The 19,810-nt window shown below is 35.6% G+C and overlaps 1 protein-coding gene across 1 annotated transcript in view; it reads right to left on the bottom strand.

The window, feature by feature from the left end:
* Window positions 1-19,810, bottom strand: part of ADAM2 (ADAM metallopeptidase domain 2) — a 125,726-nt gene that overhangs the window by 80,988 nt on the left and 24,928 nt on the right. Inside the window, exons 9-11 of the mRNA XM_045535373.1 lie at window positions 16,548-16,626; window positions 6,364-6,440; window positions 5,802-5,970 (exon numbers count right to left, since the gene is read on the bottom strand). Coding sequence (XP_045391329.1) covers window positions 5,802-5,970; window positions 6,364-6,440; window positions 16,548-16,626 — 325 coding nt within the window. The remainder of the gene's footprint in view (window positions 1-5,801; window positions 5,971-6,363; window positions 6,441-16,547; window positions 16,627-19,810) is intronic.

Raw genomic sequence — 19,810 nt, 5'->3', positions numbered from 1 at the left:
AATCAGATAGTATAAGCAAAAGTAGGTATCACAATATCTTTTGCAACTATTTCTTTTATCACTCCTGTGCACCTAATTAATCATTTAATTGACTCAGAAAATAACTTTCTTCTATCCTTCATTCTCCATATTCTCTTTGGTACCAGGCAGTTCATATTATTATCTTTTCTGAGTGAATCCATCAACTCCCCATTACAAAATGCATGTAGATCTATCAGCTTAATGATGTTATTATTACATTACTGTGTGGTATGATTTTGGATACAATCCTGAAAGAATAAAAACACATCCCTATGTTTAGGAGATGAAATTTCATCTAAAGGATAAAGTTAATCCTTGTATAAGTTTATCTCAGGAAAAGGTGGGCAACAGAGACTCAAAATGATACACTTTCTTAAACTAGACCACAGGTATCCCCAGAAGAATATGGCGTTAGCCACTTAGGTTATAATGGTTAAATCAGACACAGATGCCAGGGCTCACGGACTTTGAACTCTGGCTTAACTCTCCTATGACTTAGGTCCTGCTGAAAAATGGGGCTAATTATTGTTGCACCAATTACTAATAAAAATGTTATTTTCATTACTACTGTCACAGAAGGGTGAAGGAACTCAGGAAATTTCACCCAAAAATATGACTCCTTGGTATAAAGAGTATTTTGAATTAAAGGCCCTAAGAGATCAACAGGCTTTCCCTCTATTTTCATAAAACCAGACTCATCAAAAAGAATAACTAACTTCCCTTCCCTCCCTTCCCTCAATATATTGCAGGAAAGAAGATCAAGAATGTAACCAGACCTTGCCTAAACCATTTGAAGATAATACCTGTCTCTCATGTTAATTTAGTTTTCAAAGAGAATCATTTTCAAGTCAATCTGTTCACCTGCTCCCATCCATTCATTCTCCCAAGTATCTGTTCATCCTCCCTAGTATTGCCTATTTATTGACACTCAACAGAATTACCTATACTTCTCATTGTACCCTCCCCTCTAAAATGAGGGTATATAAACTTCTGGACCCCACTGGGAAATTGGGTAATCACTCTGTGATTCTCCTGGTGCATGGTAAATAAATCTCTTTCTCTCATTAAACTGCCCTATTGTGAGTTGATCTTTTGGTAAACTTTCCAGGGCAAAGGGAAGTTTCCTCTCAACCCCACAAGGCAATGTGTAAGAAAGGCGCTAGGGAAAATTGCAAGACAGGCTTTCCAAGCGCTTTGACAATATAATGCAGGTAACTCAAAATATGTTATCACTAAAATAGCAAGACTACCTAAGTGAACTTGAGAAATATGTCCATGTAGAGTAGGAGGATCAAACTTCAGAAATTGAGGAAAGTTTATTATGTTTATTTTATTATTATATTTTGGCTTAATAATTACCAAAAATTTATATTAAAATAATTTTAATTGACAAATAATTGTATATATTTTCAGGATACAATATATTTTGATCCATGTATACATTGTAGAAAGATTAAATCAAGCTAAGTAATATATCCATCACCTAACCAACTTATTATCATTTTTTTGTTGTGAGAAGATTAAAAATCTCTTCTTTTAGCAATTTTGAAATATACATTATTATTGATTGCAGTCACCATGAAGTACAAGAGTTCACTGAAACCTATTCCTCCAGTCTAACTGAAATTCTATACCCTTTAATCAACATCTTCCCCTTTCCCTGACTATTTCTAACATGATAGGAATAATCCAATCAATTCCAACCACACTTCTTTTTTCTTATATAAAAATCTATAGAATTTAGGGAAAGGAAATCAGTAACAAGTGTGTTCCAATAAAGTATTATTTATACAAATAGGCTGTGGGCCAGATTTGGCCTTAGGGCCACAGTTTGTCAACTCTTGATCAGACTAACCACTAAAATTATTATATTCTAAAAAATGCTTCATATTCACTTAATAATATAACATATACAATTATATAACATAATTACATAGTATATAATACAAAATACATCAAATAATATATAATTTAAAAGTTCATTAGAGGAGAAAATAAATAATTAAAAGTACTTGGTTATTGAAAAAGATGTATTAATAATAGTATGGCAAAGACCTTGGAAAAAATAAATTAAAAATTAAAGATATGTAAAAGAAGAAAGACTAAAGGAATAAGGAACACAGAAGCCAGATAAGAAATGACCAAGCAGTAGATTTAATCCAAATTATATAAGTGTGTGCATAAAAGTAAACACAGTAAATGACCTATGGGAACTAAAACAGTTGAGCTCAGAGAGGTGAAGAGTGGAATTGCCGTTATTTGACCTGGGAGGCAGGGAGGGGAGGACAGGCAGAGGTTGGTTATCAGATACAAAATCACAGCTAGGTGGGAGGAATTAGCTCTAATGTTCTATAATACTGTAGGGTGACTATAATTAAACAATAATTTATTGGATATTTTTAAATAGCGTGAAGAGAGAGTTTTTAATGTTCCCAACACAAATAAACAATAAATGTTTAAGGTAATGAACATGCTAATTACCCTACTTTGATCATTACACATTGTGTACATACATACACTGAAATATCACTCTGTACCCTATAAATACAGGCAATTATTATGTGTCAACTAAAAGTAAAATGAAAAAATGGTCACTTGTGATTTAAAATGTTAATAAAACATTTTGCTGTTTAAAAGAGACACATTTTAATGGAAATATCTTTAGCTACTCTGACCACAAAAAAATTTAATAAATAAAATCAGAAACAAAAGAGGAGGGATCACTACCAATACTACAGAAATTTAATGAACCATAAGGGAGCACTATGAACAGCCATATGCCAAAATATTAGTAGATTAAATGGACAAATCTGTGTAAAGACACAAATTACCTGACTCTAGAAAAATTGTAAAATTGCAATAGACTTATAAGAAATTGAATTATTAATGGTAATCTTCCCCCAAAAAAGGTCCAAACCCAGATGAATTTCACCAAGTGTTTAAAAATGAATACCAGTCACTCACATAGTCTTCCAGAATAGAGGAGTGAACCCTTCTCACTTCATTTTATGAGGTATCACCCTAATACCAGAGCCAGAGAAAAACATCACAAGAAAGAAAATCTCCAAAGCAATACTCCTTACAAATATGGACAAAAAAAATCTCCAAAATATATGTCAGCAAACTGAGCCCAGCAGTATATAAAAGGAATAATACACCAGACAAGCCTGGGCAACATAGCAAGACCTGAATCTAAAAAAATTAATTAATTACTTAAAAAAAATCCAGGCATGGTGCCATATATCTGTCATCCTAGCTACTATTCCAGAGGATGAGTCAGGAGGCTTGCTCGAGCCCCAGTGTCGGAGGCTGCAGTGAGCTGCGATTGCACCACTGCACTCCAGCCTGGCAGCAGAGTGAGCCCCTGTCTCAAAAAATACTACTACTAATAATATGCCATAACCAAGGGAGGCTGGATACAAGGTTATTGTAACAACCAAAAGTCGTTTAATGCAATGCACCATATTAACAAAATAGAGCACAAAATGAAATGATCAAATGGGCAAATGAAATGACATATGAAATAGAAGACAAAAAGCATCTGTGAAAAAAATTATAGATGACATTATGCTTTATGGTGATGGACCGAATGCTTTTCCCTAAGATTGGGACAAGACAAGAATATCTCTTCTCACCTCTGCTAGCACTAGAGGTGGTAACCAGGCCATTAAGCAAGAATAAAAAAAAAAGAAATAAAAGATAACCTAGTTGGAAAGAGTAAAGATGAACTATTTTTATTCAAGATGACATGGCCATGTACATAGAAAATCACAGAATCCAAAACTAATAAACACTTTCAGCAAGTTTGCAGAATACAATATCAATATAGAAAAATCACTAACAAACACTGACAATGAGAAATCCAAAACTGACATAAAAATCAAATATGCAATAACATCTAAAATAATTACACAGGCCGGGCATGGTGGCTCATGCCTGTAATACTAGCACTCTGGGAGGCCGACGTGGGAGGATGTCTCTAGGTCTGGACTTGGAGACCAGCCTGAGCAAGAGTGAGACCCCGTCTCTACTAAAAACAGAAAGAAATTAGCAGGACAACTAAAAATATACAGAAAAAATTAGCCGGGCAATATGGTGCATTCCTGTAGTCCCAGCTCCTCGGGAGGCTGAGGCAGAAGGATTGCTTAAGCCCAGGTGTGTGAGGTTGCTGTGAGCTAGGCTGATGCCACGGCACTCTAGCCTGGGCAACAGAGTCAGACTCTGTCTCAAAAAAAAAAAAATAAATAAATAAATAAAATAATAACACAGAAATAAATTTAACAAAATAAGTTTTGTTGAAGACATAGTCTGAAATACACAAAACACTGTAGAAAGAAATTAAAGAATACCTAAAAAGTAAAATCTATCTAATGGTAATGTATAGAAAGAGCTGATATTGTTGAGGTAGCAATATTCCCAGATTAATCTACAGACTCTACACAGTCCTAGGTGGATTTTTATAGAAATTGAAAGGTAATGAATTTGAAAATTCAGTTGGAAATTCATAGCAGCCAGAATAGCCAAAAGAATCTTGAAAAAGAATAATATTGAAGGATGTACACTTACCAATTCCAAATCTTAGTACAAAAATACAGCAATAAAGAAAGTGCAGTCCTGGTGTAAGGATGGCCAGAAAGATCAGCGGAATAGAACTTCGAGTCCAGTTAATACCTAATCATTTTCAACTGCTCTTGGAAAAATGGACCATGAAAATTCAATGGAGAAAAGAATAATCATTTCAACAAATGGTGTGGGGACAACTGGGTATTTATGTGAAAAAGAACAAATTTGGACCCTAATCTCACCGTATGCAAAAAATTAACATAAAGTGCATCATATAGCAAAATGGGATTAAATAACAAAACTTTTGGAAGAAACATAAGAGTACAAGATAGAACCTTAGTGCAATGGTTAATTTTATCTGTAAACTTGGCTGGGCCACTGTGCCCAGATAGCAGGTCAAACGTTATTCTGGATGTCTCTGTGAAGGTGTTTTCAGGTGAGATTAACACTTAAACTGGTGAACCTTTAGTAAGGCAGATGACCCTACATAATGTTCTTGGACCTCATCCAGTCACTTGATTATATATCTAGAAAAAACAGTATTTCCTAAGAAAGAAGGAATTCTGCCAGCAGACAACCTTGGTCTTAACCTGCAACTGTTCCTTGGATCACCAGCCTGCCAGCCTACCACACAGAGTTTGGATTTATCAAGCCGCCAGAATCATGTGAGCAAATTCTTTAAAATCTCTCCCACTTTCTCTTTCTCTTTCTCTCTCTCTCTGTATTTATTGTGTATGTATATGATATATGGTGCGTTTATATGTGTATATATAACATATATATATATACACATGTATGTTACACCCTGTGGGTTCTGTTTCTCTGGAGAACCCAAAGAATAGGGTTATAAGGGAATAAAATCTTAAATTTTTTGAATTGGTTCTGGGATTTCTGGAATTTCCCCTCTAATCTGATTAGATTTAAAAACACTCATAAAAGGAGCAGTCCATAGCATGAGGTAGCAATAGAGATACGCAAAATATCACCACCAAATACTGCTGGTTAAACATGGATGAGAAGCATGGGTTGAGAGTTCTTGAAAATTATAAAACTACCTTTAAGGATTATGATAAGTCAAAAAGTTTCTGGTACATGTATACATATGTGTGTATATGTGTGTGGGTGTGTATGGGTGTATAAATAATTTACCAAGAAAAATAAAATGTTTATATTGCTGTATAGTAATAACCATAAAGTTTACTCAGTTAATCACCTACCTCTATGCTTTGTATTTTATAGGACAGATCTCTTGATTCAATATCCTTTACAGTATATAAAGCAATATCTGGATTCTTAACGTTCACACGGTAAATCACATGTTCAAAACCAACCGAAGACTCCAGGGGCTCAATTCCATAACTAATATTCTCAAACTGTAATAAGCCCCTACAGATTTCAAAAAAGTGAATAAACAAAATAACGCATTATGAAAAAGTCAATAAAATGCCGCTTTGTTTTTTAATGATATGCAGATTATTTTTAGTCTTAGTCGATAAAGTAGGAAAAAGTTATTGAGTACACGCTTACTGAGCATCATACATTAGTAATGCTACTGGTATTTGCCTAGATATTCATATTTCATGGTCTCCAAACATATGAAAAATCTTAATTCAGTATAAGGGTAAGAGCCATTGTATTTTCATACTATGCTTTTCCAACGGCAGTTTTCCCACAATACCAATACATGAATTTAGAACCACAGAGTACTGTTTTTAAATTTCTAAAATAATTTACGAGTAAATGTTTCACTTTATAATCCATAGAATTATAGATCACAACCTGATTCCATTACATGTGCTAATGATCACCATAGAATTTGGATAATCTTCAATATGCCCTTGGTAGTAGCAGAAATTCTGAAAGACAAAGATAAAATATATACATGTCTATTAGAACAGTTCATGTTAAAGACACTGTTTCAAATATTTAAAAACATATTTTTGTATGGATGCATCAAATATTTATTGTTTCTAAAGTAGATTTATAAGATTATTAGATGAACATATGGTTCAATTTTCTAAAATGTTCCCCATAGGTTCATAAAAAATAAGCACATCTCATATTTTTTCATGTTATAAATAAAACATGACATTCTCAGTCATTAGAATATGGTAAAAATCATCAAACCTTATTTTTTATACTCTTTTGACTTAATTCTCCATGATAGAAAAGCAAAATGAATCCAAAAGAAAACAATTTTTTTTTTGAAACTCTGAGGGTAATGGTAGAGTAGCTTGCATAGAATTTACCCTCTTAAAGATACCAATTATAAGCTCTGGAAAATACATTTTTTCAAACTTCAACTACAAAGTAATTCAGAAGAAGAAAGAAGAATGCAATCAACACTAGAAAGAAAACAACTGTATTTTCTAAGATGCTCATTATATGAGTTTTCACTCAAAGGCACCACCCCCAAGCAGGGCAGCACAAGGGAGCTAATATTTCAATAGAAAACACATCTTACCAGCTGAAGGATGGAAGCCATGGTTTCAAAAGTGCCTGAAATGAGGTGAGGAAAGGAGGAAGGCGCAGAGCGTGGACCCACAATGTGAAGTACTAACTCAGGTGTAAGCTCTTTACTTACATCTGAAGTGAGAGTGTATGAAAGAGATCTCCAATAGCCTAGCAGAACCCAAGACCAGAAAAGCTGAGAACTGAGATGAGATTTTGTCTGTCTTCAAACATGGGGGACTAGGGTTTTGATGCTGCCTCCAGCCAAGTTACCTGTCTGCTAGAACAAGAATAAAAACTCTTTAGTGAAAGATTCACAAGTTCTACAATGTATTACTGAATGTTGCCACTATATTATTTAAAAATATATTAAATTTGTGAATAAAAGAAAAATGTGGCCCAGAGTTAAGAGAAAAATCAGAAAGATAATTGACCTTGAAATATTCCAGGGTTTTGGAATTAATAAGAAATGACTTTAAAACAGATATTTAAATTGTGACCAAGAACATAAAGGAAAAACTGGGCATAATAAAGGAAACAAGTAGGAAATTGAGCAGAGAAACATAGATTATAAAAAGCCAACTAGAACAAAAATATATTTAAAATGAAATACACCAGAAAGATTTTACTGCACATTGGAGATGGTAAAACAAAAGGGTCAAAAATACACTGTATAAATTACCAAATCTGAAAGAAACTTGAGAGAAAGAAAGCCTTAAAAATTTAACACAGCTGCAACAATCTTTGGAAAAGCATTATCTAACGTATGTTTAATTAGAGTCCCAGAGAAATGGAAAGAGAAAATGTGTATAAAAAATATTTGAAAAACAGTAGCCAAATCTCTCCAAATTCAGCGAGAAACAACAACGTATGGATTGTGACACTGGATATACAAATAGACAATGACCAGACCATACATGAAAATAGAATTTGGACCCACAACCTGCAGCAACCTTCCCAGGAAACCAACCTCCTTATCCACATATAATAAACAGCCCAGAAAGCCACCCTTGTGTACATCAGACTATGCAGGAAGCCAGACTGCTATCTCCAATAACAGTCCAAGAAGCTAAATAATAATTTCTGTAACAATCAGCCCCAAATGGCCAGGACTTGATCAATCACACCGGTTTCCCTAATTTTTGTCCCTGCTTCCAGTTTAGAACAACCAATCAGAAACTCAAGTGTGCACCAATTGCATAGCATGCTCTACTTACTCCACCTACAGCTTCCCCATGCCAACAGGGTCCACTCAGGGCATCCCTTAAGCCTGCAGTCCCCAACCCGCAGGCTGTAGGGAGTAAGCGAAGTTTCCATCTCCCCATCGCCATCACCGCCTGAGCGCTGTCTCCCCCTCCCTTACCCCCACCCCCACCCCCATTCCCATCCGTGGAAAAATTTTCTTCCACGAAACCGATCCCTGGTGCCAAAAAGGTTGAGGACCGCTGCCTTAAGCCTTCCCTTTTTTCTACTGTCAAGCCTTCCCACTCCTCTGCCTGCCTTTAGGTCTCTACCAAAACGTAAGTGACAGTGGCTGACTGCTACGTGATAGCAAGTTCTGAATAAATTGCCTTTGCTTTTCTTATTTGTTTGGTCTTTGTTTATTCTTATTAGAAAAATAAACTTTTGCCTCATCACATTATAATAAACTGTTGAAAATCAAAAATGAAGAAAAAAAGTTTGAAGGAAACCAAAGTAAAACATAATACCAGAAGAATGATGGTACAAATGATGGGTGTCTTATTATCATACGTATTGGAGGCCATGATACAATGAAATGACATAAAATGCTGAAAGAGAAAAAAAGCCCTGGGAATCCAGAATTATATAGTCAGTAAACTTTTTCTTCAAAAATGAAAATATGGAAAACTGATTTTTGCCAAGGCAGTATAAGGAACTCCACAACTCTGCTCTCTAGTGAAACTGATGAAGATTATCAATAAACAACCATTTAAATCTTCTGGAAATAAAGAAATAGCTCTTCAAGAAAACTTACAAAAATTCAATACGGAAGGTAAAGGGACTGGTATTTGAGATAAATCCACTCCCCTCCTTCCCTGCTCCTAGCTTGGCAAGGCAGAGATTCCATTCCAGACTGGTGCAGACAAGAACACAGGGTTCCCTCTTTTCCTAGCCCAGTTGGAGGGCTTTTGCCATGGGAAGAGTAGGATGTTGGCATTTCTCTTCATATCCCCAGATACATGTGACTGAGGCTAAATTATGAACCAGTGCATTCAAATGAGGGCTCCCTTTTTGGGGGGGAACCATCATGGAATAGAGTGCTCACTGGAGCACAGCCTTGCCCAATCATCCTTGCCCTGGTTCAAAGTCAGTAATTTCATGCCAGGATAAGTAAGCTGAGATGTCAAGGTATTGCCCACCCTTTCTGTTGAGTACCCAGATCCTAAGACAGGGGTGTCACTCAGAATGAAATATGCCATTGCTCCCACTCCAAGTTTGTTTTAGTCAGTTCAGGCTGCTATAAAAAATATCATGTACTGGGTGTCTTAAACAATAAACATTTATTTCTCATAGTTCTGGCAGCTGGGAAGTCCAGGATCACAGTGTCAGTGAATTTGGTATCTGGTGAGGCCCCTCTTCCTGGTTTACAGACATCTGCCTTATTGCTGTATACTCACACGACAAAGAGAGAGACCATCTCTTTCTTATATCTTCTTATAAGGATACTAATCTCTTTCATGTGGGCTCCACCCTCATAACTTAATTATCTCCCAAAGGCCCCACACATCCAAAAGCCATAACTTTGGAGATTGGGCTTCAACATATACATTTTGGAGGGACATAAACATTCAGTCTATGGCACAGTTCCACACCCCTGGCCCAGAGATTTTTGCCTTAGAACCAGGTCATAAAACAAATAATACCTAATCTCTTTTCATATGAACTGATTTTATTTGCCACAGAGCACAGAGAAATTCAAGCCTAAGGGCACATTAAAAATTGGTGGAGGTTGTGGTAGGGAATAATTGGTAGAAGATTCACGGATTCAGTGAATATATAGGCTCTACGACAGCTAGCTGATTTGTGGGAGACTGATAGAAAGAAGATGTCTGGGAGGAGATCTCTTGAGGTCAGAACAAATATCAAAGACCGACCAAGGAAATTGTTTGATAAAGGAAGTCCAAATTTGATTGGATTAGACTGTAGAACAATTTATGTCCCAGAGTGATGGGATTAAGGCCACTGGGACTCAAGGATGCTGTGTCTGAAGCTGTGAGAGAAGAAGAGGTGAAGCAATTGCCTGAGCAGGAGCCTGAAATAAGGGTAGATGCTAACTGCCTAGTTGGGGGACATACATCAGCGATCTGGGAGTACAGTAAAGCATGCTCCAACCTCAGAGCCTGAGGGGTCTCATGCATGAAAAGCCACGGAGCGGCCTGACATGAAAACTTCTCATGGCTGTAGAGGTAGATTGCAGTATGTCAGCCCGGGAGAAAAGTCTTAAGGCTTCCATTGTTAGAACATTGGGCCAAGTTCCTTCTTTCCCTTTCTCTCCACAATGTCTCAGTTAATGTAAAACCAGTCTCCCAGTGGAATTCATATAGTTTCTTTGTTCCTTGTTCGAATGGGTGGCAGTTACTGAAGTTAAAGATTGATATCCATGTACACAGCTTGAGCTTCAGATAAAATTAGTTAGTTTACCTTGATCAAAAGGGTTATACCTACTAAAGAATTATGTGTTTTTCCCTTCTAGAAAGGAGAAGCAAATTAGCTAGGACACATTGTGATTTTGGGGGGAGCCCTGAGACCTTTGATCATTGTATCCCATGATTTTTTTGCATGAGATTATTGTATTTTGCAACATGGCAAAGAGAATAAAAAGCAAGTGCTGGGTTTCAGTCACTGCCACCTTGGCACCAGAGTGCTGGTGGTCCTCTGATTTCCCCGCTCTTTTAAATACTATTTCTGTGTCTGTGTCTCTGTTTCTTTCATCTCTTGCAACACATTCTGCCAGGGGACCCTATCTTTATTGGGCACATCATGAACCTCCATACCAGTGCATTGTTTCACACAATACAACAATCAACCAACAATTAGCAGAGTTTAACACATTAGTGTGGCTAGAGGAAAGGACAAAGAAAACATTGCCAAATCATTTCACAACAGGGTACTGTGGGTATACATTGCACTGTATCTCCCTGGGAAGCAACTGAAAGCCTTACTGTGTGTGTTGGGAGGTTGGAGGGGGCAGTGTACTTCACTAAAAATAATCCAGCCAGTTACTAAGCAAATAAACAGGCAAATAACAAGTCCCCAAAAGGGACTGGCTAAAATATATTATCTAAAATTATCAATTGCCCCCCAAAACTACAAGAAATGCAAAGAAACAGAAAAGTATGAGCTATACATTGAAAAACAATTAGATAATAGAAACTCCCTGTGTGCCATAGACTGAATGTTGTATCTCCCCAAAATTCATTTATTAGAATCCTAACTCGCAATCTGATAGTATCAGGAAGCAGGGCCTTTGGGAGGTGATTAGGTTATGAGGGTAAGGACCTCATGAATGACATAAATACCTTTATTATAAAGGTCTGAAGAAGCCAAGAAACCAGAGTTCCACCTTTTCCAAGTGAGACAATAGCTCTGTGAACTATGAAGTGGGCCCTTGGCAGACAATGAATCTACCCACACCTTGATTTTGGATTTTCTAGTCTCCAGAATTGTGAGGAATACATTTCTGTTGTTTATAAGTGACCCAATCTATCATAATTTGTTGCAGCAGCCCAAACACACTTAGACACTGTGAGAGTGACAAGATATTGGATTTAACAGAAAATGGAATCAAAGTATCCATTGTAATTATGTTGAAAGAATTATTGAGAAAACCATAATTGAAAAATATAAATGGATATATGATGACAATGTCACATTATGTGGAGAATATCAATAAGGAGACATATAATACATTATATTTAAAAGAAATTCTGGAGTTGAAAACTACAATAACTGAAATGAAGAACTCACTAACTAGAGTGTATTTGAACTGCTATAAGAAAGAATTAACAAACATAAGGGTAGATAAACGGAGGTTGTGCAATTCAGAGAACAGCAAGGAAAAATTGTGAATAAAAATGAAGAGTCTCACACCATTAAGAACATAAACCTATGTTCTTACAGAAGCACTAAGAGATAAGATAAAGGAGAAGAAAAAATATTCAAAGAAAAAAATGACCAAAAAATATTCTCAAATTTATTTACAAACATTAACCTATATATCCAGAAAGCTCAATGAACTCCAAGTAGGATAAATGCAAAGAAATCCATAGACATGTTATAGTAAAAATGCTGAAAGACAAAGAAAAAAATCTTGAAAGAAGCAAAAGAAGTAAAAACTCATAAGAGGAAACTCCAAAAAGATTAACTGCTGACTTCTCTGGAGAAACAATAGTTTAGGAGGCACTTGGCTAACATATTCAAAGACCACATATGAAAAACCAAAACGTAAAAAATGAAAAAATATTATATAAGGATCTTATATCCAGTATAGCTATATTTAAAAATGAAAGCAAAATAATGACATTCCATATAAACAAAAACTGAGAAAATTTGTTTTTAGCTGCTCTGCCTTATAAACAATACTTAAGCACATTCTCTGGGCTAAAAGTAAGTGTCTCCAGATGGTAATTCATATGCTTTTGTGCTGTTGTTAAGCAACTCTTCTTTTCAACATGAAGAACTCCCTTTAACGCTTTTTATAAGGCAGGTCTATTGGTGACAAACTCCCTCAGTTTTTATTGTCTGGGAAAGTCTTTACTTTGCCTTCATTATTAAAGACCAGTTTTGTTGGGTAAAGTATTCCTGTTTGTCTGTTTTTTAAACTTTCAGTACTTTGACTATATTATTCCACTCTCTACTGGTCTACAAGGCTTCTGCTTAGAAATCTGAATGCCCATTTCTTCTGTGGATTTGGGGAATTTTCAACCATTTTTAAAATAAGCTTTCTGCCCCTTTCTCACTTTATTCTCCTTTTAGAACTTCCATAATGTTTATTGGTTTATTTGATTGTTTCCCATGGGTCTTGTAGGCTTTCTTCACTGTTTTTCATTTATTTTTTCTTTTTGTTCCTCTGACTAGATAATTTGAAATGACCTGTTTTCATATTTACTGATTCTTTCTTCTAATTGATAGACTCTGCTTTCGAAGTTCTCTGTTGAATTTTTCAGTTCATTGTATGTTTTATCTCCATGATTTGTTTGGTTTCTTATTATGGTTTCTATTTTTTATTTAACTTATTATTACTTTGTTCATTTTTTTGACGTTGCTTATTTATCTATCTGTGTTCTCTGGTAGCTCATTGACCTTCTTTAAGATGATAACTCTGAATTCTTTGTTAAGTATTTCATGAATCTCTATTTCTATAGAGTCGGTTGCTAGAGCTTTATTATTAATAGTATTTTGTTAGTGTCATACTTTCCTTAATTCTTCATAATTCTTGTAGTATTGCATTGGTGTCTGTGCATCTGAAATAGCAGCCACCTCGTCAAATCTTTACAGACTAGGTTCAGCAGGTATAGCCTTCACTAGTCATCCCAGTCAGAGGTTCTGAGCTGGTTAGCTGGCAGGGTCCATAGGCAATTTGGCTGGCAGAGTCCGTGGGCAGACTTGCTGGTGGGATTCCTGTGCTGGACTATCAGGCCCATAGGCAGGTGGTGTTGGTACTCTGCCCATGAATAGGCAGGGCTGGAGCAGGGTCTATGGGTGGTCTGTTGGAGCTGTTGCTAGGATGGTGAGTTGAGGATGACTGCTTCAGGGACTGCTGTTGGTTCTGTGGTTGGCAGGCATGGCTCCTGCCATGTACACAGCCAGATGGGACTGTCTCTGGGAAACCAGCCTGTCTATGGGATTTGTGTGCACTTGGGGCTGAAGCTGAGTCTGTAGGACTATACTCAGGTCCACAGAGTCAGTGTACCTTCTACCAGGGGCACAGGCAGGCATGATTCCCGCCCATGTCCCTGGATGGATGGAGCTGCTTCCACATCCATGTGAGAGTGGGGATGGAGCCAAACTGCCTTCAGTTCTGCAGCCAGGTCTATGGTCAGTGGACCTCCTACTGGGGTATGAGGTATGGGCCTGCTTTAACAAAGAAGCTTTCCTGGTCTTGTGCTCCACCAGTGTCACAATCTCCCTCCTGGATCCTGTAGCCTTCACAAAGGAAACATGTCCATGGACGTTGCCAAATCAATGTTTCTGTGGAGAAAAAAGGGCTTGGGAATTTCTGTTCCTCCATCTTGTTGCTGTCACTGTCCACCACTGAAGTATTTTTAATTCCATCAAAATGTTTTCATTGGTAAATTTCTCCTGGAACTTTTATTGGCCTTTGCTTTATAGTTTATTTTCCTACTTTGACACTTAAACTTTTAATTTGCACCACTTCCCACAAACCATATTCCATTCACTCAGTATACCCATATTTCTATTTCTGTCTTATTTTATAATTTTGTATAAAATGGTTATGCTTCTATTTTCATCACCTATTATGAGTTATATCTCATACATTATAAAATGAATGTATAAATATCTTTAACTTTCCACCAGATTTTGTCTCCTTTTTTCCAAATGTGATTTATAATATCCAGATTGATAACATTTCTAATTCTGTGGAACAATCAGAAATTATATTAACCTTATATATAGAATGATATTGCAAAAGTTATAAATGAATAAATAAATCATTTTTAAGTCAGCATACGATAAAACTTTACAGGATAAATCAAAAAGCTTATATTATTGCTCAATTTTTCTCCTGTAGTTTTTAAAATTTTCATCAGTTTTCATCATTGTCATTTCTTGTACTGTTTTCCTTCACTATATCTTGTTCAATATTCTATTTGCACTTGAAAAGAATGTGTATATTATTACTGTTGTGTAATCTTCTATAAATGTCAATTAGATCAAGTTGATTGATAGTTCTGCTCAACTCACTGACATACTTCCTGAGTTTCTTTCTACTTCATTTATTAATCATTGGGAGAGGAATGTTTAAATCTTCAATTACAATTATTATTTTTCTATTCTTCCACTTATGTCTATTTATGCCTCCTGTAATTTAAGGTCTGTTTTATATGCACACACATTTTAGATTATTTTGTCATCCCAGTAATTTTACCTTTTAATCATGATGACTATCTCTTTTTTTGTCTTGGAGAGATCATAAGGTCCAGGAAAATGATGAAAGGCTTATATTTGTCCTGCTCTGGACACTGGGAACAATTTTTTTCATTGCCTAACTAGTGGGATTTTTTCTTTTTTTTTGTAGATGATTCTTTTTTTACCAAGATAATATGACCTTAGAAATGAAAAACATTTTTGAACTTTATAAAAAAATAAATAATTCAATTAATATACCTATTTTTGACCAAATTTAATGAAATTTTTCCTAGGCTAGAGATAGGTCTGAGAAATTGGTAAACATTATCTGCATGGAAACATATTATCCTTACATTTGAGATTAACATTCAACAACTTACCACATTTATGATATTACTGAAGCATTTTTGGCTTTGGCTTTTTAACTGTACATTTATCTCCCATGGTTATTTCCTGGGATGTAGGAAGCAGAGTAAGGTGTGGTTGAATGATAAAAAAAATTTCTGGTGGGGGATATTGTGACCTCTTTTATCTCTTTGTGTCTGATTATAACTCTGTTCCTCTCTGTCTTCAATCTGATGAGGAAGAATAACCCTCATGCACACACACATACATATATACATTTGTCTGTGTGTATAACACTGTTTGATAGTATGTGTTATTTATATATTTTCTGAGACTATAACTTACTGACTCACATATATTTGTCTACTCTGTAGCACAAAGATCAAATTAAAACAACTGACCATATCTATTCTTTTTTTCCATTAATACCTTACACTAAGGCCCATATAAAACTAATTGCAAAGTATTTGATTGATGCACTATACAGAAATCAAGAATACAAATGGAAAAAACAACAGAAATTGGTAGGGTAGGGCAAAGGTAAAAAGAACATTTCAGGCATGAGTTTTTATTTGCACTTCAATCTTTATAACAAATTGCAGACATTATTAAATGAAGTGCCAAATGTTCCACATATATGAAAATTTCACACACTTCTAAATCAATATGAAATTTCATGTGTACTTATTTGGTCATTGAGTCTACTTCAGAGAAGACTTTGAATTCTCCTTTCATTCCCAGATTTAGCTTTCCTGATTCAAATCATATTTTTTCATTGTATTTCACAACATATCCCACCTCTATTGTCTCAGGTACATAAGCACATACCTTTACATCATCATGAAACAAAACGTTTAGAAACATCACAATCATATCTTATTTGGTTAACCATCTGTTTAATACGGTTAACTCAGTATATATCAGAAAGCAATGACTGAATTAATACCAAAACAAAGCATAACCCCAACCTTTGTACTCCGATAACATGTGATCCCTAAATAAGGTGACCATAGAAGCTCACAAGACAAAAGCAAACAAACAATAAAAATACGTACCTGAAACTCTTCCTTAAGAGGTTTCATAATTTCTGTGCCATTATAACCATAAACTCTAAAATTATAAGGTAAAAATGTTCTGTAAAATAAAGATTAAAAAGTATTTAATGGACAAATTTGTTCCTTAAACATTTATTTTGGAAAAAATATTTACTGTATTAATTATAGATAGGAAGCTTAGCATAAAGAGAGAGAAACACAGAAAGATTTTTCTGAATGTATGAATTTTGTTTTAAATGTTACTTAAAATTTCTAGTTTTGAGATCTTGCTTCACTCACTCTATTGTCACACTGTTTTTCAAAGACAATAGGAAAGCTTTTGCCTTGGGGTATTTGCACCAGTTGTTGCCCCTTCCTGGGATTTTCCGCAACATAGTTCATTGTCTCATCAACTTCAAGTCTTTGCATATATATCAACATCTCAGTGAGGCCTATCTTGACAAATTTATTTAAAAATTCAGCTTTTTCAATCACCAAAGCATACGATTTATAAACCATACTCTAAGTTTGCTCTGTATTTGCCCAAGCATATATCACCTTCTAACATTCTTCCTACTCCGTTTATTTATTATATCATTATTAGTCTCATCTGATGATAATATAAAGTCAGGGATTTGTATCTATTTTGTTTACAAATGCATCCCAAGCACTTAAAAGAATATCTGGAAAATAGCAAATGGTCAATAGGTATTGAACTAATATAACCTAAATACAACAAATCATATGGTGATCTCACATTAAAATCATTAAAATATTTTATTTGTAAATATGGGAAGAATATGCCAAAAAGTCTCCATAAGGAGAAAGGGTAGGTGTATGTGTCTCCGTATAATTTTCCAAGTAACTATAAGGCTTTATGACTGCCATGGCAGTCTAGATTTGTTGAAGTAAAAGGTGAAAGATCCAGACCAAAATTCACTGACAAGCAGAACAAAGTTTTTGCATTCTTATGGTTAGAAAAAGAAAATGACTCACAGTTGGGGGGGGGTGCTCCAGAGAACACACAGATTCTGAGTTGAAAGACCTATGAAGAGAACTAGCTAGTGATCTAAGGCCACTGCTTCTTGGCAAAGAAAGGAGGAAGCCAAATACCCACAGTTGGCCCAGGGAGAAAGCCACCGCTAGGAAATTTAGAAAGAAGCAGAATTTCTAATCATAATGTAGGACTTGAATGCAAATAACAAACACTTGAGGTATGTCAAATACATAGCTTCTCTCCCTGTAAAACCATTTTTCATAGTCGCATGAAGAGCCAAGCTTAAAATCTCTGAAAATCAGAGCAAATTTTTTTTCAAAATTGATGATACAGTATTAAGAAGATGTATATAATTCAAGTAGGTAAAGGCAAGGAAAAACTCTATATATATTACATATATATATATATGTAATATATACCATCAGAAAAAGAAGACTAACAAAAAGCAAGACAAAATTCTTCAAAGTATCAAGAGGAAAAAAAAGAAAGACATTACCTGTGAAGAACCAGAAATAATCCTGACAGCTACCTTATCAACAGAAATGAAAAAAGCCAGAAGACAATGGAATGATAATTTTAAATAGGCTAAGAACATTTCTTTTTTTTTTTTTTTTTCAGACAGAGTGTCGCTTTGTTGCCCGGGCTAGAGTGAGTGCCGTGGCGTCAGCCTAGCTCACAGCAACCTCAAACTCCTGGGCTCAAGCAATCCTACTGTCTCAGCCTCCCGAGTAGCTGGGACTACAGGCATGCGCCACCATGCCCAGCTAATTTTTTCTGTATATATTTTTAGTTGTCCAGATAATTTTTATTTCTATTTTTAGTAGAGACGGGGTCTCACTCAGACTGGTCTCGAACTCCTGACCTTGAGCGATCCACCCGCCTCGGCCTCCCAGAGGGCTAGGATTACAGGCGTGAGCCACCGCGCCCGGCCTAAGAACATTTCTTAAAAGGCATACCAGAATTTATTCTAGCAAATATCTTTTAAGAATATGGTTAAGTGGTTACACATGAATTTCCTGGTCACTTTTTCTATTTCTGTAACAAACGTCATTAGAATTTGGATAGGGATTGTATTGAATCTGTAGATTGTTTTGGGTACTATGGAGATTTTAAGAATATTAATTCTTCCAATCTATGAATATGGCTTATTATCTATTTATTTGGTATCTTGTTCAACTCTTTCATCAACGGTTCATACTTTTCGGTGTACGAATCTTTTACTTCCTTGGTTAAATTCACCCAAATAGCCAAAACAAACTTGATCAAGAAAAACACAGTTCGAGGCGTCAGACTAACTGACTTCAAAATAAGGTGCTAAGTTATTAATATAATAACCAAAACAACATAATACTGGTATATGATCTTCTTATATTTCTAACCAATTATACTTTATACATTTCAATCTATAATAAAAATCATAAATATAATATTTGTGATGGAGAAAGTTATTCATAAAATGCTTTAGTCCTGATCACTGGCTTTCTCTCAGACCCTTCACTTGACATTCTAAAGTGGCAGCTGTGTGTGAGATTCTATCTGGATCTTCCCTATGTATATCTTGCAAAAATGCAGCATTTCTGTTTTACAGGAAAAAGTAATTTTGAGTCAGTTTTTTATACATGGCTTCAAACTGGTACCATCCATCTTATAGAAAACATTTTCTACAGTTTAAGATGTATAAAATTTTAGGATTGCAGCTAGGAATTCTAGAAATGATGCAGACGTATTTCTTATTTGTGTATTGATTTGGTAATTTCACTTACAAGCTCTGTCTTTCGTTATTTTTAGCAGTCTATTCTTATCACTTAAAAGTGGATCATTTAAATTTTTTTTTTTTTTTGAGACAGAGTCTCACTCTGTTGCCCAGGCTAGAGTGCCATGGCGTCAGCCTAGCTCAAAGCAACCTCAAACTCCTGGGCTCAAGCAATCCTCCTGCCTCAGCCTCCCGAGTAGGTGGGACTACAGGCATGCGCCACCTACCTGGCTAATTTTTTCTGTATATATTTTTAGTTGTCCATATAATTTCTTTCTATTTTCAGTAGAGACGGGGTCTCGCTCTTGCTCAGGCTGGTCTCGAACTCCTGACCTCAAATGATCCACCTGCCTCGGCCTCCCAGAGTGCTAGGATTACAGGCGTGATCCACCGTGCCCAGCCTGGATCATTTAAATTTTGACTTGTCTTTATTCCTTAGTATGTTGTGCTTGTTTTTCTCAAATTCCTCAATTGGCATGGGATTGAGTTTGGTTAATTACCATTGTAATTTAAGTCCTTAATACATTGTAACAG

The sequence above is a fragment of the Lemur catta genome, chromosome 22, assembly GCF_020740605.2.
Source record: "Lemur catta isolate mLemCat1 chromosome 22, mLemCat1.pri, whole genome shotgun sequence".
NCBI lineage: Eukaryota > Metazoa > Chordata > Mammalia > Primates > Lemuridae > Lemur > Lemur catta.
Note: the sequence above shows the minus strand (reverse complement) of the source record. Positions and strands in the feature narration are given on the sequence as shown.